Consider the following 24,075-nt stretch of genomic DNA (forward strand, 5'->3'; position numbering starts at 1 on the left):
AAAAACTTTTCAAAGTTTGGGGGAACAATTAAAGACATTTTCTAAGTTAACAGATAAGCTGCCAATATCTATTTAACTTTAGCATTTAATCTAAATAATCTAGATCATAAAAATATAACCAAATATTATATTCCAGATTCACATATTGAAGAATTACACACACACACACACACGGAATGAAAAGTTCATAGGAAAAGTTTTTTTCTTAAATTATGAACAACAGAAAAGATGTTTTTATTAAAAAAAATTTTTTTTAATTCAATTTTTTTTTGAGAGAGAGACAGAGCACTAGCAGGGGAAGGCAGAGAAAGAGGGAGATGCAGAATCCAAAATAGGCTCCAGGCTCTGAGCTGTCCACACAGCCCAATGCGGGGCTCAAACTCACGAACCATGAGATCATGACCCGAGACGAAGTCATATGCTTAACTGACTGAGCCTCCCAGGCTCCCCAAAAGAGAAAATTTGTAACAGTAATGTAATGTCTGATTTTCCTACATCCACATATTCTATTCCTGTCTATTTAGAATGATTCAGAACATAGTAGCATTTGTTTTAAAACCAAATAGACTGATGACCTATGTTAAAATTAAAACTAACCTCAATTACTTAATAAAATATTCATGTCAACTCAGTGGTAAACATAACAGGGTTCTATGAATTGCAGGAACAATTTAACAAATTCCTTACAAAAGCAAATTGATGAGTTCTAAATGGTACAAAAAAGAGTCATGCAATTTCAAAAAAAATTAGGAGTGAAATGCATTGCAAGCTACATCTACCTTGGACCTCATCTAAAGGAAGTTAGTTATTAGGATACAAATAACCAACCTCACTCATCTAAGGTAAGCTCAACGTATCTATCCCATAGGCAGCATCTTACTGGATACTCAGTATCATTTTCTTGGTAGATGGCATTCTGTCCTTCTGAGACAAATGAACATTTTAGATAAATGGCATGTAAATATAACTCGTGTGTAAAAGTGGATAAATCTTGTACATGAAAATGTGACTATAAAATGACAGATAACAAACCCTCCCATATACTACCTACACCAGTCTTCTCATTAGTTTAAAATCAATGTCATATACTGGAGGGGTAGAGAAGCACTATAGGGATCAAAATTGGTACTACTGTGAATACAGAAAATGGGGAAACTATATGTGTTCAAGTTATATTCTCTATAACATTTGTTATAAGAAATTAAAAGTATGACAACAGTCCTGCACAACTGCAGGACTTTTTTTCCTTTGTAATTTTTTAAATTTGTGAATTTAAATATCTTGATTGCCATAAAGCTGGATGGCTGATTATGGCAAATGTTATCTTTAAATAAAATTTAAAAAAGAAACCCAAACAATTCTAAAAAAAAATAAAGAATGGCAAATAAATAGGATGATGACAAGATTCACTAACTGACCATTAAAACAGTCCATCAGTTAGTAAGTAATGGATACACACTGGCAAAAACAGATGTAATCCATGTCCACAAGTAGGTTAAAAGAATCAGGTGGAACTTTTCAAAAGTTCTTAAGTTCTTTAAGTAGAACTTTTCAAAAAATCCCGTAATATTCACCTGTCAACATTTTTACATGTTTAATTTGATAAACGAATTTGTGTAAGAGAAAAGCATTAACCATGTGCAGAGACAACTATCATCAAAACACAGATCTCAAACAATCAAGTGATAGACAAAATATGGTAAAATTATTGATTTCTCTTCTTCTTCTTCCAGGTGGGAATCCCTAAGGGTTGGGGCTCTCTACCTTATTAATATAGCTATCCTAACAATATGGAGCTAAGACATCCTGGTTATTCCTGCATCCTAACTGTATACTGTAAAATATACTGGGATATAGGGATTATGCTAATATAAGAAAGCCCAAGTTCCTGGTCCCACAGTGCAAATATCTAACTTACTATAAAATAAAGCATCCCTTTAATTCTCTGATTACTCACGGAATTTACTTACTTGTGCTTCCAAAATGTACAACCCCAAACTACCTGAGGTACACAGGTACAAAGTAGTTACAATATATATTAGAAGGTTGCTAAGAGGATCAAATGACTCTAAACTACAGGTGAAGTAAGGCATTATTACTAGCTACTGAAAAACCAGCTGCTTTTAAAATGTTTTCCATTCTTTAAAATTCAAAAGTGTTATAGATGATTTTTGAGAAAGTAAAATTCAGCAGTCATTTACAAATTTAAGAAGTTTTTTATGTGGCTGATTGGTTACAGGTGTGGAGAAATGCATTTTGTGTAGAAAGTCAGTAATAAAGTGCATTGGTCATAAGCAAATCTAGATCACTTCTAATTATGTGTCATCATTCATTTGATGATTCTGATTCAAGCTAAGAGGAAATACTGCTTTGTAGCTGTAACTCATTTAAAATAGCAATATTTTAGAAAATAAAATTACTAAGGCTACATGAAGAATACATTTAAATAAAACAAAATCCTTTAACAACATTTAGTGAATGTAGCTTAAAATGTATAATCAAATACCAGACAATACTTTCTGAGTTTCAATACTGCAACTGACCAACATTTTGGGGCACGTGGGTGGCTCAGCTGGTTGAGCATCTGACTTCGGCTCAGGTCATGATCTCATCATAGGTGGTGAGTTCAAGACCCACATGGGGCTCTGTGCTGACAGCTCAGAGCCCTCTTCAGATCCTCTGTCCCCACCCCCCTGCCCCTCCCTTGCTTGTGCTCTCTCAAAAAAAAAAAAAAAAAGTGATCAACATTTTGATTAAAGGATGTCATTCTAATCAAAGGTTGTTAATACAGCATTAACATGACCATTAACCAACACCAAACCAAGGTACAATATAAAAGCTCCTTGTCTAACTAATAATCGACTAAAACATTGCATTTTTGGTTTAGAAAAGGCCAGAGGTAACAAGAATTCCTATATAGTGTTACTGTACATAAAAGAGGATACTTGTAGGGGCACCTGGGTGGCTCAGTTGGTTAAGTGTCTGACTTCAGGTCACATTATGATCTCACAGTTCATGAGTTTGAGCCCTGTGTCGGACTCTGTGCTAACAGTGAGGAGCCTGGGTGGGATTCTCTCTCTCTCTCCCTCCCCCTCTCTCTACCCCTCTCTGACTCGTGCACTTTCTCTCTCTCTTGAAAACTTAAAAAAAAAAAAGAAGAAGAGGACACTTGTAGAATAACTTCAGTGATTGGTAATTAACTATTGAAGTTTGGTATGTAGCTTATCTTCTGATTGGCAATGTCTGTAGCAACCAACACTAGCTGGGCTATATATAAAAATGAAGATGAAAACAACAGAATAAGTACACTTCGTGATTTTATTTTATTTTTTTTTTTTACATTTATTTATTTTTGAGAGACAGAGAGAGAGACGGAGCACAAGTGGGGGAGGAGCAGAGAGAGAGGGAGACACAAAATCCAAAGCAGGCTCTAGGCTCTGAGTGGTCAACACAGAGCCCAACATGGGGCTTGAACTCACAAACCGTGAGATCATGACCTGAGCTGAAGTCAGATGCTTAACTGACTGAGCCACCCAGGCGCCCTACACTTCATAATTTGAAATCTCAAAGGACTCAAAATATTTTCACCACTGAAGAAAAGAGTATTTATTCCTAAGTAAAACAAAGATGTTTCCCTTTTGATTTCAAGTGGATAAAAGATAAATTTTACTTATTAACCAAGAAAATGATCCTGTTTTATCCAACTAACACAATTTCAATATACTTATTTTTGTAATAACTCATTATGGGAAGAATTTACATATAAAGTGTTCTTCGGCAAGTATTCAGATAATTCGGACATACATAAACATAAGGTAATACCACCAACACTATTTAAAATGCATTAAAAGGCTAGAGAGTTTGTGAAATACCTACCGGCTACAGAAATAAAAGGTGGGGCACCTGGGTGGGTCAGTCAGTTGAGCGCCCGACTTTGGCTCAGGTCATGATCTCACGGTTCATGAGTTCAAGCCCTACTTCAGGCTCTGTGCTGACAGCTCAGAGCCTGAAGCCTGCTTTAGATTCTGTGTCTCCCTCTCTCTCTGCCACACCCCCCCACCCCCGGCTCATGCTGTCTCTCTCTCAAAAATAAACAAACATTAAAAAAAAAAATTAAAAAGAAAAAAACAAAAAAGGTCATTTGTGCCATGAAAGGAGATCATGCCCCAAGAGCTGCACTGGCGGCTACTCTCTGAACCGCAGGAGTAGGATTAGTCTAACTGTAGTGACATTTTTGGTTGCCTATCCAACAGCCATTTCCTTCCTATTCCTTGCTAAAAGAATACTGAATTTTTTCAATATCCAACAGATGAAGAAAAGTTGATCTCTTCAGACTCAAGGAATGAATGTTAATTTTTTTCATTAAAAAAAAAATATTTTAGGTAATCTCTATACCCAACGTGGGGCTCAAGATCCTGAGATCAAAGGTCACATGCTCTACCAACTGAGCCAGCCAGCTGCCCCGTTTTTTCATTTTTTGGTTTCATCTTAAAATAACTTCAGGTCTATTATAAATAAATTATAAATACACAACAGAGTACCTGTGTATCTGTTACTCAACTTCTCAAAATATTAACATCTTGTGTGACCAGAATACATTTATGAACATCAAGAAATTGATACAATACTATTAACTAATCTATAGACCTTATGCAAATTTTCCCAACTGTTCCTCTAACATTATTTTTCTGGTCCAGGATCCAATCCTGGATCCTACACTGCACTTAATGCCATGTCTCCTTCAATCTGGAACAGTTTCTCCATCATTTTTGTCTTTCACAATCTTGACCTTTGAAAAGTACTGGCCAGTTATTTTGATGGTTCTTCAATGTGGGTTTTTCTGATGTTTCCCCATGATAAAATCTGGGCTATGCATTTTTGGTAAGAATACTACAGGAATAACATTGTGCTCTTCTTAGTGCATCAAATCAAGAGGTACATGGGGCTGACATATCTGATTTCTAGTGATATTAACTTTGATAGTTTGAGATGAATTCTGTCCGGTTTCTCCGCTATAATATTATAATTTTGCCCTATGTAATTAATAAGTATCTTGCGGGGAAATACTTTGAGTACTTTGCAAAATCCTAACTAACAAGATATATACCCTAAATTTACTACTCAGAAAAGGCTTATTTAATTTCCTCTAGAGGAACATCTCGCAATCGTGGGAACTAATCATAAGAAACAGAGAAATGAATTATTCTACGCCTGAGATACTTAAAATGACATCTGTAAGGCAGGAATATGTACATTCTCAATAATGCAAAGCATTGTGTATCACTAATTAAAAAGGATCATAAAATCATTCTTAAAAAAAAAAAACCTGTTTATAAACTTATGGTTTTATATTTCTGAATCAAAGTCATCTCCCAAACATGATTTTCTAGGTGTAAAAGGAACTTTCCAATTTTTATTTTCATATCATATTGGAGAAAACAAATGGGTGTGTTTTGATGGGTGACTGTTAACTCCAGCTTTTGGGTGGAGCCTTGGAAGCTTGAGGAATATGATGTAACTGAGGTCCATTGGTATATATCATAAAGTAAATGCAGCATTAGTCACAATGACATAGGGGTGGCCTGAGTGGCTCAGTCAGTTAAGCATCCGACTCTTGATTTTGGCTCAGATCATGATCACAGTTGTGGGAATGAGCCCCATGTCAGGCTCCTAGCTGAGCATGGAGCTTGCTTAGGATTCTCTCTCTCCCTTTCTTTCTGCCCTGCCCCTATTTGTATAACTACACACACTCTCACTTTCAAAATAAATAAATATTAAAAAAACCAATGGTATTAATTTTTGTTATAAGCAATAATATTCTATGATGCATCTCTTTCAGATTCCTGAATGTGGAAGCCCTAAAGAACCATGAGTAAAATTTGCTTCGGACTTAGAAAATCGGATCTGATTCTAGGCTTAATAACCAAAACAGGGAGGGGAAAGTGGGTGATGGGCATTGAGGAGGGCACCTGTTGGGATGAGCACTGGGTGTTGCATGGAAACCAATTTGACAATAAATTTCATATTAAAAAAAAATAACCAAAACAATTCAGGGGAACTTTGGTAATTTCAAACTAGTTAAAAGGGGTCTCATTTGCTCCTATTCCTTTTTTTTTTTAAGGATTTTTTTTTTTTAAGTAATCTATACACCCAATGTGGGGCTTGAACTTACAACCCCTAGATCAAGAGTCACAGGTCCACCGAATGAGCCTGCCAGGAGCCCCTTGTCTCATTTCTTGTATCAGTTCAGAAATCCCATTTTGCTCCCTTCTTGCAGTATCTTAAATTCCAGGTGTTAATCACAGATGAGAAAAGAATAACATTGACAGATCAAAATGAATTTATAGAACAGTTATTTTCTTAATAAATACTTTATGGAAAAAGATTATATGTATACATACCCATATGTATATATGTATATATAAAAATTACATTAATGTATAAATATATGCAAATATTAACTAAGAATATACTCAAAATTAAGTTATTCTTTTTACCTTAGAATTTTGAAAAACTCATGGTCAACTATCCAAGGTCCATGCTGTAAACTAACTTTCTCATAAATAAGCCATTGAGGTCAAATAGGACGTCAGTATCAATTAATTTAAAAATAAGAAATCAGTATTATATACTGGTACTTACAAAATTCGTTCCTTTTTCAGTTTTGTTACTTTTACTTGTAAACCTGAAAAAGAAAAAAAAAAACCCACAGTATTTTATTTATACATTTACCATTTCTAAAGCAGTTGATCTGAGTTTCTTTATGAGTCTAATGCTACACTATTAAGTTACTCAACTCTGGGCTCTGAATAATAAGCCAGGTCCCATTAGCTTGGAGAGTGTATTTCCCTTATTTGTACCCCAAGGTCACAAAAGTATATCTGCAACATTACTGCCTTTAGTCTATTATATGACAGCTAAGTAGAGTGAAATTTTCTCCACCTAAAGTGAGTTACTTCCTTCATAATAGCAGGGGCAAGCATATAATTAGAGGCTCACTATAAATGAAGGTCTATGTTCTGACATAGCCTATGTATTTGCTAACAGCAACCATGCTTATGTAGGCTCAGGTCTTCTGGGATTAAAATAGATTACTGCAGGAAGTCCTGGATGAGGAGCAAAATTGCTTACGCTAAAATACTTAACAAAGAACACTCAAGATAGCTGTTACATATATTTCTTATTTTAATTGAGTCTGACACAACACGTAAGAGAAGACTCCTGCCTACGGGACTCAAGCAGTTATCATGAAGAAAGCAGGCTGAAAGGCACTGAAACTGCAAGGAAGGATATGGACAAAATAGAGTGACATTTCTAATTTTTGTAAATGATAATTAACAAAAGGAGAAAAACGGTCATTAAACAAATACAAAAATCTATCCAACATTACTAGCAACTAAATATAAATTCAAACCAAAACAATTACTTAGCAAAATTATAAAGACTGTAATACCCAATATGTTGATAAAAGTGCTGTAAAACTATACTCCCATACTTGCTGGAGATATTATAAATGGATAGAATTCTTTTGGAAAGCAATTTAGCAATACATAATAGGACTCCTTCATCAGTATCTCATTTCCTGCATTCTAACCCAAGAATATAATCCAAACTATAGAGAAACTCATAGTCACAAAGGACACTGAACAATTTATAGCAATATAAACTGCTTAAAATAGGGATGTTTAAGTAAAATATGACATAATCACTTGATGGGATAATAGTTATTAAAATAAGTGAAAAAAACTGTCTATTTAGCAACGCTAAACTATTTGGTTTTCTATTTTCTCTATGACCTCTATTTTCTACAGTATGATTATCATAAAAGGAGGAAAAAGTTTCTCTGTTTGATTTTTCTGAGTCTTAAATCAATCTTTTTACTATTCTACACTTTTTCTAATTGTGGATATTTTATTTACTTTTTAAAATAATGCTTAGCAAATTTAGTTCTGTATCCACTCAAGAATTTCTTTCATTTGGGGTAGGATTAGTCCCCAATAAATAGGTATTAGTTGACTAATTATTGAAAAATCAAAGATTTACTATTTGCCTTTGATAGTTTATCTATGGATTCTAATAAGTTATACATTTAGAAAAACTTTCCATATACTGTACATAGAAACATTAATAAATTTGTTATTTCTAAGAACAGGACTTTTCGCTATCGGTATAATTTAGGACAAGCATTCAAAAACAGAATTTAGACAAATAAGAGTTTTAAAAAAATTATACATTTCTCCACCAATCCCCCTCCATGATGCTGACTAGGGATAAAGTTGATAGGATGGTATAAATACTGACGGGAAAGCCACCTCTTCTTATCATCCCAAGTAGTAAGGATTTGCTGCGAGGAATATAGAAAAAGGCAGGCCCTGGACAACTGTTTTGTGTTAGACTTTTGCCCTGTTTCTCAAATTTCACCTCTAGGAAATGTCCAACTGATAGGATACACTTTACCCTTATTTCTACAGCCTAAAATGTGAATAAACAAATATGAATTGTGAGAAAAAAGTTATGAATAAACAAATATTCACAGCAGCTTTATTCATAACAGCCCCAAACTAGAAACCACCCAAATGTCCTTTAACAAGTGAACTGTTAAAAAACAAAACAAACAAAAAAAACTGGTACATACTTGTACCACATGTACTCTTCAGCAATAAAAAGGAATGAAATGTTGATACATGTAACAACTTGGATGGTTCCCAAGGAAATTACGACTGAAAAAAAAGCCAATCTCAAAGGGTACATCTGATGTGATTCTACTTACATAACTAACACTTTTGAAAGGAAAAAATTATAAAAAACATATTATTGGTAGCCACAAACTGGAGGGGTTGGGATGGGAAAAAGGGGGCTGAGGGCTTAAATAAGTGGCATGAGGGATCTCTGGTGGTAGTCACAGGCATCTAAAATCAACACGGTGGAAGTGAGTGCATATAAAATTGGGGGTATCTGAATAAGGTTGGTAAATTGTATCAATGCCAATTTCCTGGTCCTGCTGTTGTACTATAATTGTAAAAGATGCTCCCATTGTGGGAAATTGGCTGAAGAGTATAGGACAGTTCTTTGTATTATTTCTTAAAATTTCATGTCAATTTACAATAAGCTCAAAATAAAAACTTAAAAAAAATTATGGAAAAAGATCTGCCCTAATAGTGGGAAAATCGTTAAAATATAAAACATAATAAGGGAAAATATTTCTTTTAATATTAAGAATAAAAACTGGTATGCTGTTTAAAAAAAATCTTTTCCATCTGTCAAATTCCCAGGCTGAGAAGCTTCCTTCTTTTTCAGATAATGACATACTCATGAAAACTTGAAAGTACTTACTTAGTAAAGCATCAAATCATTCTTAAAGAATTAAGAAAAAAACTTATGACCTGACTAGGCCAAAGACTAGAGTCAGCAGTTTTTCACTCTCTTCTTTCCAAAGTGTATGAAATTTACTTTTTTTTTTATTTAAAAAATTTTTTAATGTTTATTTTTGAGACACAATGCAAATGAGGGAAGGGCAGAGAAAGAGGGAGAGACAGAATCTGAAACAGGCTCCAGGCTCTGAGCTGTCAGCACAGAGCCCGATGTGGGGCTCGAAGCCATGAACCGTGAGATCATGACCTGAGCCGAAGTCGGATGTTTAACTGACTGAGCCACCTAGGTGCCCCGAAAATTTACTTATTGATAGATTTTATTTTTAATTTTACCCAACTTCTAAAACTCAGTGCAGCCAAAGATGAAAAGGATTATTGCCATGACCATTTTAAGAAAAGAAACAATGAGATAGAAAATCCATATAAACATCAAAAGAAAATTCTTGGGAAATATGGAAAGAGTGCTCTTTTATCTTGTAAGCATTCAACACCTGTGAGGCATTTGTTCTGTCATGCAGATCAGCCCTGAAACAGGTTTATGTGTGTGTCTATGTGTGTGTGTTTAAATTTTAGCATTTGCTATTCATCAAGTCAATTAGGCATCTACAATTAGAACCCCTATAAAGTGTGCTTTAATCCTGTTCCACACCCATCGGAAGGAATGAGGCTATACAATGTAGCTCCTGTATGAACAGGTAGTCTGTTCAACAAAGTATTTGGGATTGTAACACTGGCAACCTGAGATACGTATTGAGGAAACAGCATTCACAAGACCAAGTGCTGTACTACAAATTAACCCTACTCTGGCTAACATATGGATATTGGAGGAAATGAAAAAATTAAGGGCCCATATGTGTAGTTATAACACAGGAAAAAAGTTTATTTTATTTTTTTAATATTAATTTATTTCTTAATGTCTTTTATTTTTGCGAGAGACAGACAGAGTACTAGCAGAAAAGGGAGAGAGAGGGAGACACAGAATCTGAAGAAGGCTCCAGGCTCTGAGCTGTCAGCACAGAGCCCAGAGCCTGACGCAGGGCTCGAACTCACGAACCAAAGATCATGACCTGAGCCATAAGTCGGATGCTCGATTGACTGAACCACCCAAGGGCCACAACACGAAACAAGTTTAAATAAGAATTCAGAAATGAGACAAGAATTTGTTATAAGCAAAATAAAAATCACTATGTTAACTTTTACTTTAGTTCTCTACCCAGAACAGACCATATATGCAGTGTATGTACTGTCACTTTAAAACAAGTTATCTATGGTTTTGAATAAGCCTAATAACTTTGTTGACAAATAGTGGCTTTATGTAAACAACTCAAGTAATTTAACCTCTACCAAAATATTACCACTAGTTTTTCTGCAAGGGCCTAATAAATTATTTTAATTCCAAAGTGAAAACTCGTCTTTATAAGATGCTTAGTTTAAGTCTTAAATTTTAATTATCTCAAAATAGGTAAATTAATTTTTATGGACTCAATTGAACTTATAGATGTTAATACAAATGGAAAAATATTAGATGGGAGAATTACTTATAGTATTAACAATGAGTATGACACTGATGTTATGGACCAAAATTACACGCAATTCCTTTCACTGTTAATTTATGTAGCCTTAATATGAATGTCATCTTTTAGGAATTTTGATGAAACATTTGAGAAAATAAATGAAACAACCCTAAACCAAATCAAGAAGTATTTATCCTGTTGTATTAGAACCTCTATAGTTTTGTGTGTCTTCAAAGGGGTTCTAATTTTGCCTAGAAAAATCTGCCTAGTTTTCTAAAAGAACTGATTACTGTATTTACCAGATACAGAAAACATTATTAGATGAGATGCTGATAATAGAACCTAGCATGAACAAGAGACCATTTATTAAAATGGTGGCATTCTGGGGAGCCTAGCTGGCTCAGTTGGTACAGGGTATGACTCTTGATCTTGGGGTTGTGAGTTCAAGCCTCACATTGGGCACAGAGATTACTTAAAAATAAAAGTCTTTAAAAAATAAAATGGTGTTTTGAAAAATAAACATTCTAAATTCTATTTTATTATTCTATTTATTAGTGCTTTTAAGTAATAAACCTGATACTGACAGAGATTTAAAAAGGCAAAAAAATATTGTACCCAATGAATACTTTGAATTGTTCAAACATCTGAAATTTAAAGAACTCTGAAATTTCTATTAAATTCTATTAAAACATAAAACATGCTCTAATAAGTTATCAGTAACATTTATCAAAACAATTTGTTTTTGACCCTAATACTAGCAGCATTTGTCACAAAAGGAACATAAGACACTAAAGTGAACAATCATGAAGGGATACAATTTTACTAAAGATAAAAAATATAAAAACTCAGTCACAAATGTCTCCAGACTTTTCCAACAAAAATGGTCTTTGCACACTGCTGTTCAATAGAAGTTGGGAGACTTTATCTATTCTTTCCCCCCCAGCTTTAAAAGAATGCATATAGCTTAATATATTCTTGTGATCAGTGTACAAACTGTCTTGCATATGACATGTTTATCTATCATTTTATTATGTTTTGGTCAAATGAAGCAAAAAAAAAAATCTCATGATACAGTGAGTGTATTCAGATGTATATAAATTCCCATGTATATGGGAAGAGTTTCTTGGACATCTAAGTAAGAATTATATATTTCAAGTACTACCATTCAAAACATTTCTTCTTTTTTAAACTGACATAAAGGTTTAAAAGTAATGAGTCAATTTTGATTTCTATATATACTTCAAAACCTGCAAAGTCCAGACAAGTCCATGTTTGATGTCTTTCAAATAGCCTCTTATATGGGTTTCTCCAAGTGGATCCCCCACTTTCAAAAAAATTAAGTACCCTTCAGGCATGTCTTTGATGTTATCACACAGTTGGAAGATCTAATGTTATATGGAACTGTGTAGAATACATAAAAAGTCTGCTTTCAGCAAATTTGCCTCATCTGAACCCAAATGTTTTTAAATAACATTATTTTTTTAAAAACAATAGTGCTCATTTAATACCTTTAAGAATCCACAAGGGATTTTGAAATTGGAAAAAGAACTCTGGTCAATCTCGTATTATAATGAACCAGAAATTATCTTCTCTCATCAGTTCACACGTATATCCAATACCTACCATTCATAAAGCACTTGGGTATTAGCTAAATATACTGAAACCTGCTGTATTCCTCTTTTAACATTTTCAGTGTATATAAACTGACTCTCCTGAGAGTGTGATGAGTACTAGAGAATAGCTATGAGGAGTCCACAAGTTAGAAGAATTATCCACCATGTAATATTTGTGAGTTTGATATGTTGTATAATGTGATGAATTTGGCATGTTGTTTCTTATTAAAAAGTGTGTATTAGGGCACCTGGGTGGCTCGGTTAGTTAAGCATCCGACTGTTGATTCTGGGTCAAGTCATGATCTCATGGTTTGGGGGAGTCAAGCCCCACATCAGGCTTAGCACTGGCAGCATGGAGCCTTCTTGGGATTCTCTCCTCTCTCTCTGCTCCTACTTTCACTCATGCACACATGTGCTCACACTCTCTCTCTCAAAATAAATAAACATTAAAAAAAAAGTATATTATTTTCTTGACTCTTCCTCATCATAAAGTAGGGGTTTCCTGAAGACCCTGAAACACTAAGGAACATGAAGAAAACTGCCAAATATTTTATCCCTGTTAAATTAAGAGCCTAAAAATAAAACTGACCCAATTTTATTTATTTATTTTTTTTTAAATGTTTCTTTGAGTGAGAGACCACACAAGCAGGGGAAGAGAAGAGACAGAGGGGGACCAGAGGATCTGAGGCAGGCTTTGCGTGGACAGCAAGCAGTAAGCCTGACACAGGGCTCAAATCCACAAACCATGAGATCATGATCCCAGTTGAAGTCCAATGCTCAACCAACTGAGCCACCCTGGCACCCCTGACCCAATTTTAAATGGGCATATATAAAAATTCTAAAATGATTATGTACAACATGGAAAAGCAAGCACCATTTAAATAATGAAATAATACTTAAAAATAAGCCATATATGGGGCGCTCAGTCAGTTGAGCTTCTGACTTGGGCTGAGATCATGATCTCGCGGTCCACGAGTTGCGGCCCCGTGTCGGACTCTGTGCTAACAGCTCAGAGCCTGGAGCCTGCTTCAGATTCTGTGTCTCCCTCTCTCTGTTGCTCCCTCAACCTGTGCTGTCTCTCTCTCGCTCTCAAAAATAAACATTAAAAAAAAAAAGCCACGTGTAAAACACTATGAATATTGATCACAACAATGCATAAAGCTACACACATTTCTTTTAAAAGTAGGAAAGAATAAACAAAAAAGCACAGATGCCATTCTTGTAGAATGGGGACTTATTTTTCCTTTCCCAGCTTTCTATAGTGTTTTCTAAAAACAGAAATTTTAAAGTAAATGGGTAGTAAAATATTTCAAGATTTTAAACAGATACAAAATATTGATATTTTCAGGGCGCCTGGGTGGCTCAGTCTGTTAAGTGTCCGACTTCAGCTCAGATCATGATCTCACAATTTGTGGGTTCAAGCCCCGCATTGGGTTCTGTGCAGGCAACCCAGAACCTGGACCCTGCTTCAGAGTCTGTGTCTCCGTCACTCTGCCCCTCCTCCACTAGTGCTCTCTTTCTGTCTTTCAACAACAGATAAATGTTAAAAATTTTTAAAGTTGATACTTTCATATATAATGGGATTTAAAATACTGATGTTCAAGAAAATATCACATTGACCAAGCTATAAACTATGCAATTCATTCATATAGCACTTATTAATTTTTTAGTATGTGCCAAGTACTTTTACCTACAGGGATGTAAAGATGAGTAAGATAGGGACTCTGCCTAATAAAAACTTAATGATCTTCTTAAAACCAGTTATAAAACAACAGAAATAATCATTTGAAGAAGAACCTAACCTTATGCTTGAAGATGGCAGAATACTAGTTTCCTATCAAATGTTTATTAACAACTCAAGTATGTCTGGTTCTATTTAAAAATATTTCAAGATATTATATTTGCTTCACTTCCAGATCACCTAGGATAAGTTTTATAATATGTAGCAGTGACACTCCCATAACAGTTTAAACTTGAAGCTGTTCTTATTGGTAAACCTATGTGATACAGTCACAGCATGAGAACCCAAAAAGAAGATGCTGCTGCTCTTCAACATAAATTGTCAGACTGTTTATTCCTTCCCAGTTTTATAAGTAGTGCATGTAGCTGATTACAATGTTGTTATTGGGTTACCAAGGCAGACTCTCTCGTATGTGGCTTATTTTTGCTACCATTTCACTGTACAATTATATTATATATTTTCCTAAAAAAATGAATTCAAAGCCCCCAAAACTCACTGTGTCTTCTTCACTGTTGTATCCTCAGCAACTGCTATCATTCTTAGCATATAATCTAATGACCCTCACTGAATGAATAGCAAGTCAGTACTAAAACTCAGAATTGTTCCTCAAAGTTTTACGATAGATTTTCTGGGGAAAACAGTATAGTCAATGAGCAGAATTAATGTAAAATATTCATATTTATCCTTAGACATATGACCATGAGCATAGTTTACTTTAAAATAAGATCTTTATCACTAACAACAAATTTGAATTCCCAATTTTTCAAATATTTGAACTAAACAGGTCCTAGAAATTTAGAGGAGAAAGGCCAACAATCCTAGAAAATAAGCAACAGTGGGGCACCTGGGTGTTTCAATCAGTTGAGCATCTGACTCTTGACTTCAGCTCTGGTCACGAACTCAGTGTTTGTGAGTTCAAGCCCGGTGTCAGGTTCCACGTTGACAGTGTGGAGCCTGCTTGGGATTCTCTCTCTCCCCTCACTTTCTGTCCCTCCCTGCTCATTCTCTCTCAAAATAAATAAACTTAAAAAAGAAAAGAAAAGAAAAGAAAAGAAAGGAAGCAATAAAGTATGTAACAGTTCATAAAAAATATAAATCACTCTTAAACATTAGCAAAGATACTTAATTTCATAAGAAAAATACAAAAATTACATTGAAAAAATTAACATAGTAATCACACATCACAGAGATGTCTTTTAGATACACATTTGAACTATAAAGATATTTTTGACAATTGCGGAAAATTGAACACTATCATCTAATAGGTACTAGATGTTAATTATTTGTTTTGTTAGCGTGATAATGGTTCTTTCTAGTTAAAAAGCCTACTACAAACACATACTAAATATTTATAGATAAATTATGTCAGAGACTCCAAAATAACTGAGTGAAAGAGGGATAGAGAAGTACATGGAATACAAGTAAAATAAGACTGGCCATTTATTGATGATAGTTCAAGCTGAGTGATGACTATATAGGAGTTCATTTTATGATTTTCTTTACTTTTGTATATATGTAATAATTCCTAAAAAAAAAAAAAAATGAAAAAAACACTTAAACTTTAAATTAGAAATGAACACTGAATATAAACACAAAAGATTATAAAAGTGGTTACCAGTTTGTGTTGGGGGGGTGGGAAACTTTTTTTTACTTTGTGTTTTGACAATTTAGAAAAAAGCTTAAGTTAAAAAAATAGATTAAACAATAATAGATACCTTGATTTCTAAATGAACACAACTGTACCTCAATTACATCAGCAATCCTATACGCTGAAAGAGGGCTTTAATGAAAACATGAAACAGAATGATTGGTCAACGAATGAGCACAACAGAGCATAAAGGATGCACGTATAGTAGAGGTAGCTGAACTCCAACTTTTCATAATGAAAAAAAGCAAAGAGTTTCTAATGTTTACTTCAGCTAGGAATTTTAAAAAACCACAATTAGGGGCACCTGGGTGGCTCAGTCGGTTAAGCGTCCGACTTCGGCTCAGGTCATGATCTCACGGCCCGTGAGTTCGAGCCCCGCGTCGGGCTCTGTGCTGACAGCTCAGAGCCTGGAACGTGCTTCTGATTCTGTGTCTCCCTCTCTCTCTGACTCTCCCCCATTCATGCTCTGTCTCTCTCTGTCTCAAAAATTAAAAAAAAAAAAAAAAAACCCACAATAAGTAAAGACTTCTAGGAAAGTTGCAGGATACAAAATCAATACACAGAAAGCAATTTTGTTTCTGCACGCTAACAACAAATAATCAGAAAAGGAAATGAGGGATGCCTGGCTGGCTCAGTCGGAAGAGCATGCAACTCTTGATGTCAGGGTCTTGAGTTCAAGCTGACACTGGGTGTATAGATTACTAAAAAAAAAAAATAAACCTCAAGAAAAAAAAAAGGAAATGAAAACAATTCTATTTATAGCATCAAAAAGAATACTTAGGGGGCACCTGGGTGGCTCAGTCGATTAAGCGTTCGACTTCGGCTCAGGTCATGATCTCATGGTTTGTGGGTTGGAGCCCCGCATAGGGCTCTGTACTGCCAGCTCAGAGCCTGGAGCCTGCTTCAAATTCTGTGTCTCCCTCTCTCTCTGCCCCAACCCTGCTTGCACTCTGTCTCTGTCTCTCAAAAATGAATAAACGTTTAAAAAAAAAAAAGAAAAAGAATACTTAGGAATAAGCTTACCCAAAGAGATGAAGGATTTGTACACTGAAAATTACCAAGTATTCATTCCTTAAAGAAATTAAAAACTACATAAATAAATAGAAAGACTTGGCATATTCGTGGACTGGAAAGCTTAACATGGTTAAGATGTCAATACTACTCAAAGAAATCTACAGATTGAAGGCAATCTGTATCAAAAGTCCAATGATGATTTTTGCAGAAATAGAAAAAGCTGTCCTAAATTCATATGGAATCTCATGGGACTCCACATAGACAAAACAAACCTGAAGAAGAACAAAACTAGAGATCCCACTTCCGGATTTCAAAACTTACTAAAAGTTACAATAACCAAAACAGTATAGTACTGACAGACAGATGTGTAGACCAACAGAAGAGGAAGTCCAGAAGTATACTCATATTTGTATATACAATCAAATGGTTTTTGGCAATGGTGCCCAGAAACTCTATGGGGAAACAGTCTTTTCAACAAATGGTGCTGGGAATATTAGATATCCACACACAAAAGAATGAAATTTGGCCCTTGTATCATATACAAAATGTAACTCAAAGTGGATGAATGATCCAAACATAAGAGCTAAAACTATAAAACAGGGTAAAAGCTAAATAATATTAGATCTGGCAATGATTTCTCAGGTAAGACACCAAAAGCACAGGCAACAAAAGAAAAATATAAAGTGGATTATATCAAAATTTAAAACTTCTGTATGTCAATGAACAGAATGAAAACGCAACCCAGAGAATGGGAGAAAATATTTGCAAATTATGTATCTGATAAAAGAGTAATATCCAGAATATATAAAGAACTTCTACAACTCAACAACAAAAAACCAAAGCTGATTAAAAATTGGACAAAGGAGGGGCGCCTGGGTGGCTCAGGTGGTCAAGCATCCAACTTCAGCTCAGGTCATGATCTTGCGGTTTGTGAGTTCAAGCCCCATGTCGGGCTCTGTGCTGACAGCTCAGAACCTGGAGCCTGCTTCAGATTCTGTGTCTCCCCCTCCTCTTTCTGCCCCTCCCCTGCTCACACTCTGTGTCTCTCAATAATAAACGTTAAAAAAAAAAATAGACAAAGGACTTGAATAAACATTTCTCCAATGATACACAAATGGCCAGTCAGTACATGAAAAAATGTTCAACATCACTAATCTTTAGGTAAATGCAAATCAAAATCACAGTATCACCTTACATCCACTAGGATGGCTACGACTATCAAAAGAAAAAAAAAGAAAACAGAAGATACCAAGTGTTGGTAAGAATGTGGAGAAACTTAACACTTGTGCATTGCTGGTGGGAATGTAAAAATGGAAAAGAGTATGGTAATTCCTCAAAAAATTAAAAATATAATTATCATATAATTCAGCCATCCCACTTCTAGATACACTTCCAAAGGAGTTGAAAGTAGGGTCTTAAAGATTACTTGTACACTCCTGTTCAGAGCAACATTATTCTCAACAGCCAAAAGATGTAAGCAACTCAAGTGTCCAACAATGGATGAATGAATGGATAAGCAAAATGTGGTATATACAATGGAATATTGTATATGCCTTAAAAGAGAAAAAATTCTGTAATATGCTACAATATGGATGAAACTTGAAGACCTTATGCTAAGTGAAATGAGCCAGTCACAAAAAGACTGTTATGAGATATTTAGAATGGTCACAATCACAGAGATAGAAAGTGGAATAGTGGCTGCCAGGGGCTGGAGGCAGGGATAAATGGGGAGTTATTGTTTAATAGGTATAAAATTTCAGTTTTACAAGATGAAGAGCTCTGGAGATGGATGGTGGTGATAGTCGCACAACATCATGAATGTATTTAACGCCACTGAAGTGTACACTTAAAAACAGTTAAGATGAAAAATTTTATGTATATTTCATGGAAATTTTTAAAAAGTAAGTATCCCCACTTCTCCCCCTCGCCAAGAAGAGATAAAAGTAAGAATTTTCCAAGATTTCTTAACCATTTAAATTTTCTCATGTTTATTTTTTTGGCCATTCTTTTTCTGTTTCTTTCTAGAAATTAGCAGTTTCAAAAATCATAAAGAGGAATGTAAAAGTAATCAGTATGTGAAATCGCTGTTATAACTTTTTTATAGTATCTCACTGTATCTGGCTGGGATAGTCCACACCGGGCACAGATAATTATAACGGTGCTGCTTCAGAAAGGACAGCATTCTAATATCTAAACACATATAGCTAGTACATATATTGCTTACTATGTGCCATAAACTCTTCAAAATGTTTTACATATATTAAAATATTTAATATAATGTGAAGTAACTATTATTAGTATCTTTATTTTATAGATAAGGAACCTGGTGCACCATAAAGTTAAATAGCTTGCACAAGGTCACCACCTTCAAGGGTGAGATGGCTTTCAAATATTGGCAGCCTAGATCCAGAACTCAGATTTAACTAACAAGTACATCACATAGCCTCTTTCTCAACACAGCACTACCTATACAAGTAATAGAAGTAAGCACTGAAAATGAAAATTTTAGACTTAATCCTAAAGATAAAGCATGGTAACAATCTCTTTAGCATAGTACATAATGTTTTACATAATTTGAACCTATCTACCTTTCTAGCATCATCCTCTTTCCACCTGACCAATAAATTCCCATCACTTACCTCATTTTCTCTGTGAGCTATACCAACTTATGTACAGTTCTTTGATTAAAATCAAGCTGTTACTGCCAAACTTGTGCTTAAGCTATTCTCTTAAAACGTTCCCCTCCTACAATCTTCGTCTGGCTAATTAGACTCATTTCAATGGTAAAGCCTGATTTGACAGTAAATCAATCAATCAATCAATCAATCAATCTCTCTCAAGGGCACGCGCACACACACACCCGGTTCTTCCTTTATGTTCCCAGATAACTATATATGACTCATTCTTATTCATAAGGTATGGCATATGGTAAGTGTACCCCAAAACTTTTCTTGAACAAGAGTCTGCCAGTACACTGGGGTATGCAAGAATACTTCTGGGGTCCATGCTTCATTAATTCATGATGAGTCCATTATCATGAGGTTCTGCCAAGAACTACATTTACCACAGAAAAGTTCTAACAGACCCACATACTAGGTGGATCATGGTTGTTTTTTTTTTTTTTTTTTTTTTTTTTTTATGAGAAAATTGTCATTTATTGCTTTGGTTTTACCCAACAGGAAGAAACAAATTTGACTGCCATTTATATATTTTCTCAAATTGACCATATACAGTCTTTGTCTGCCCATTCCAGAAAACTGGGGCAAAGGTAATTATAACTAAGTACAAAAAAGCAACACATGGACAAAAAAAAAAAAAACATTCTCAGCATTAGGAACACTCATGACCCCAGGATCCATTAGTGCTCATCTCTGATGAATGATGCATTCTTTTGAACCAATCTGATTTGGTTAAAATATAAAGAGAATACCTGAAAAGTTTTTGATTGATCTAGACATTCAAAAGATAGAGAATATAGTCTAATTTAGAGGTTTGGGGTTTTTTTTTTATTCTTCATATTTTCTTTCAGATGAAATATTTTTTTCTCTGAAAATGTAAGTAAGATTAGGTGGATCATATTTTAATGGCATTCCAGTGTAATGTGAAGGCTGTCAAGCACTATAGTATTAAACCTATGGTTGCAGCAAGAAACAAACATAATACCAAGCAATTTCCGCCCATGGGAAAAGCGTATTATGTTAAAGTAACAGAATTAGACAGATGTTAATACCAAACATTGAGTCTACCTTTAAGAGAAAATTCTTTTATCTGGAGTACGTTTTAACACAATCACAAATAATAATTATATATTCATCTCAACCACAATTGCTCAATTCTCCTCACACTCATTGCACTTCACATAAACCTTTTAGCATTTATTTCATTATACTGTAATTATCTGTTTACATGGCTCTATCTCTATTAGACTCCAGGCTCTTTGAAAGCAAACTGCCATTCACTTTCATATCTCAGTGCTTGGTAGCAAATAGATTCCCAAAAGCTTGAAGAATAACTTTAGTATTTTAATGGCTGTAAAGAATCCTGCACATAATTTTATAGGAAAAAAAAGTAAGTTTAGAGATTATATATCTTGGCTGAGATCACAGATCAAGTAGATAAATGAATTCGGAATTCACATCCAGGTCTTCAATCAACAATTTCTATGCCGTTTCCACCACACCACACATATTACCATAGTAAATAACTATAAGATGTGCAAAAACTACATCCCATAGTAGGTGTCTATAGTTATAGAGCAACAACTCAATCATAAATGACTCACAAAAAATTACCTTTATTAGGTCCCTTAAAAATGAGATCTCTGAACTGTCACACAAAGTTATAACTATTTAGTCTCAATAGAATACTGGTGTACTATTAAAAAAAAAAAAAAAGACTCTTACCTTGTACTTCTTTATCATGATACTCTTTTAGTTTTGTCCAAAGTTCCTTGAAGTCATTAGATATATCTATAGAACTAGGGCTTCCACAATTGCTTCCAGAGATGTTCATCTTTCTTAATATGCTCCACACTTCTATTTGCCTAATGTTTTCTGACTTTTTCTGTTACATTATATAGGTATGAAGTTGTCTTGGGCAGTTGAAATACCTGAAACAACAGATTGCAACACAAATGAATTTTACATTTATCTGTATGTAATTTTAAGTTAGAATATCTTCAAGCTTAGCCAGCTATTCTCAAGTTTTCCTTATTTACCTACACTCAATCATTTTGAGAATCTGGGGAATGGGAAGTAAAGACAATTATGCTGAGAACCCTGATTTCAGTTATTTGGTCTTTAGTTAAGCTAAATTTTAAGGCAAACTTTCTCTTATTCCTCCTAGAAAGGAATAATTACTCAAATTGAGATGTTTCTGATATTGAGAGGTTTATAGTCATTCATGATCAGCATTGAATAATTCAACGTTCTAAAAAGAATTTATTTTTTGTTAAACTTTTCAGTTGATATGAAGTGCAACAATATACTGAACCAATAACTGGAAAACATTCTGAATATCCTTGACTTAAACAGTATTCACATATATACATCTACATATACATAGAAGCACATGCCTTATAAAAGAGCAAGAAAGATGTTTGTGATTAATACACACGAACATCTGAATACCTTTCTTATTACAAGAGAAATCAGTGAGCAAGATACAGGCACAGCAAAGAACTATGAATACAGAAACGTCTAGTAACAAGACAAAAAGGGTAAGGCTATTTTGTGTCCCTCTTAGGGTAGAGGTGAATGATAATTACTTGTGTAGCCCCTGAAGGAAGCAACAGGATACTGAGAAGTTCAAGTGGCTTCATAAATATTTTAATGTGTCCTTAAGTTGAAACCATTAACTAGCTACCACTAAAAAAATAAAACGATTAGTAAGTTTACTAAACCTCACATATGGCTCCTTAGCCAATGACTTACCATGCTCAAACTGATTTAAGTGTTTCTTACTAATCATTTCTCAAGGTCTCTAATGAAGAAGCTAAAATAAGCAATGACACTTCTAAAGGAGAAGACTGGAAAAATACACTCTTAAGTTTTATAAACGTTGTGATTGGGGGCACCCAGCTGGTTCACTGTGTAGAGCTATTGATCTCAGGGTCATGAGTTCAAGACCCACGTTTGGCATGAAGCCTACTTAATTTAAAAACAAAAAACAACTGTGATTAGGCTTTGTTGAGACAGTGAAAACTGAACATGTACTGGATTTTAGATAATATTAGCGCATTATTTTTAATTGTCTTGGGTATAATTCGCTCATATTTAAAAAAAAGTCCTTAGCTGTTAAAGAGATATATACTGATACGTTTACAGGTAAACACTCACCTGTTCTGGATTTGCTTTCAAATGCTCCAGCTAAAACAAAACATGAATGCCGGGTAGGGAGATGAAACCAGTAGGCCTGCTTTCACAGTTATTGAAACTGTAATGGATGGGTCTCTCTCTCTTGTGTATATTATTTCCACAACAGAGTTTTTAAAAGAGGGATTGGGTGAATTAACACAGCTTCATTTCCAAAGAGACCTGAATTCTATTTCTTAACCCTAAAAGATAAATAGGCTTACACTACTGTCAGTAAAAGCCACCATTTGTTTACTATATGCCAGATACCGTGCTGCTTTATAGTCATTTTTAAACTTAATCTTGAGAACTCTATAAAACAGCTACTGTTACTACTATCACTTTAGAGTTGGAAAAACAGGTTTAAGAAATAAAGTGACTTTCCCAAGGTCATTCTGTTAGGTCCAACACAGCTAAATGGGGGTGGGGGTGGCCCTCATACTCTAGTGATGTTAATCAACTGCAAAATACTTTCCAGTAGCCTAAGATGGGGCACCTGGGTGTCTCAGTCAACTGAGGGTCAGACTTCGGCTCAGGTCATGATCACATGTATGGTTTACGAATTCAAGCCCAGCACTGAGCTCACTGTTGTCAGCCAAGAGCAGCTTCCCATCCTCTGCCCCCTCTCTCTGACCGCCCCCATCCCCGCTTGTGCTCTCCCAAAAATAAATAAATATTTTATAAAATAAAGGAGCCCCTGGGGCGCCTGGGTGGCGCAGTCGGTTAAGTGTCCGACTTCAGCCAGGTCACAATCTCGCGGTCCGTGAGTTGGAGCCCCGCGTCAGGCTCTGGGCTGATGGCTCGGAGCCTGGAGCCTGTTTCGGATTCTGTGTCTCCCTCTCTCTCTGCCCCTCCCCCGTTCATGCTCTGTCTCTCTCTGTCCCAAAAATAAAAATAAAAAACATTGAAAAAAAAAATTAAAAAAAAAAAAATTAAAAAAAAAAATAAAGGAGCCCCTCCCCAACAGTAATTAGTTCTCTTAAGTAATAGTTTAAAACAAAATTTTAATGACTTCAATGAATATTTTAAAATTGCATAGTATTCAATTGCTTAAAACAGTGTAAATAAAGTAAGCATTCTTTAACGTACCCTGAGAGGTAGCAAAAAAAAAAAAAAAAAGCGTTTTTTCACCACATAAAAAGTTTACCCACACTGAACTTAAAAATTCTGGCTCGAAAAACCATCTCAAACCTATCCTGCACGGCCAGCACTTTTGTCAGAATTTCTTTTGGTTTGAACCGTTATGGTTACACGAGGATGCGCCTTAATTTCGCAGAAATGTGCACCTTGTGCCTCAAAGTGCATTCCGGGCTCAAAAGTCT

The 24,075-nt window shown here is 34.9% G+C and overlaps 1 protein-coding gene across 6 annotated transcripts in view; it reads right to left on the reverse strand.

The window, feature by feature from the left end:
• RBBP8 (RB binding protein 8, endonuclease) overlaps positions 1-24,075 on the reverse strand; it is a 379,995-nt gene that overhangs the window by 67,070 nt on the left and 288,850 nt on the right. For 4 of the 6 annotated variants that reach the window (XM_049620355.1, XM_049620356.1, XM_049620358.1 and 1 more), the window contains 2 exons: positions 21,305-21,510; positions 6,643-6,685 (listed from right to left, as the gene is read on the reverse strand). The exons of 1 other annotated variant lie outside the window; for it this stretch is intronic. In XM_049620355.1, coding sequence (XP_049476312.1) covers positions 6,643-6,685; positions 21,305-21,413 — 152 coding nt within the window. In that variant the 5' untranslated portion in view covers positions 21,414-21,510. Of the gene's footprint in view, positions 1-6,642; positions 6,686-21,304; positions 21,511-22,738; positions 23,460-23,718; positions 23,796-24,075 lie in introns of those variants that run through there. One more of the 6 variants, XM_049620357.1, reaches the window with a different exon arrangement.

The sequence above is a fragment of the Panthera uncia genome, assembly GCF_023721935.1.
Source record: "Panthera uncia isolate 11264 chromosome D3 unlocalized genomic scaffold, Puncia_PCG_1.0 HiC_scaffold_8, whole genome shotgun sequence".
Classification (NCBI taxonomy): Eukaryota; Metazoa; Chordata; class Mammalia; order Carnivora; family Felidae; genus Panthera; species Panthera uncia.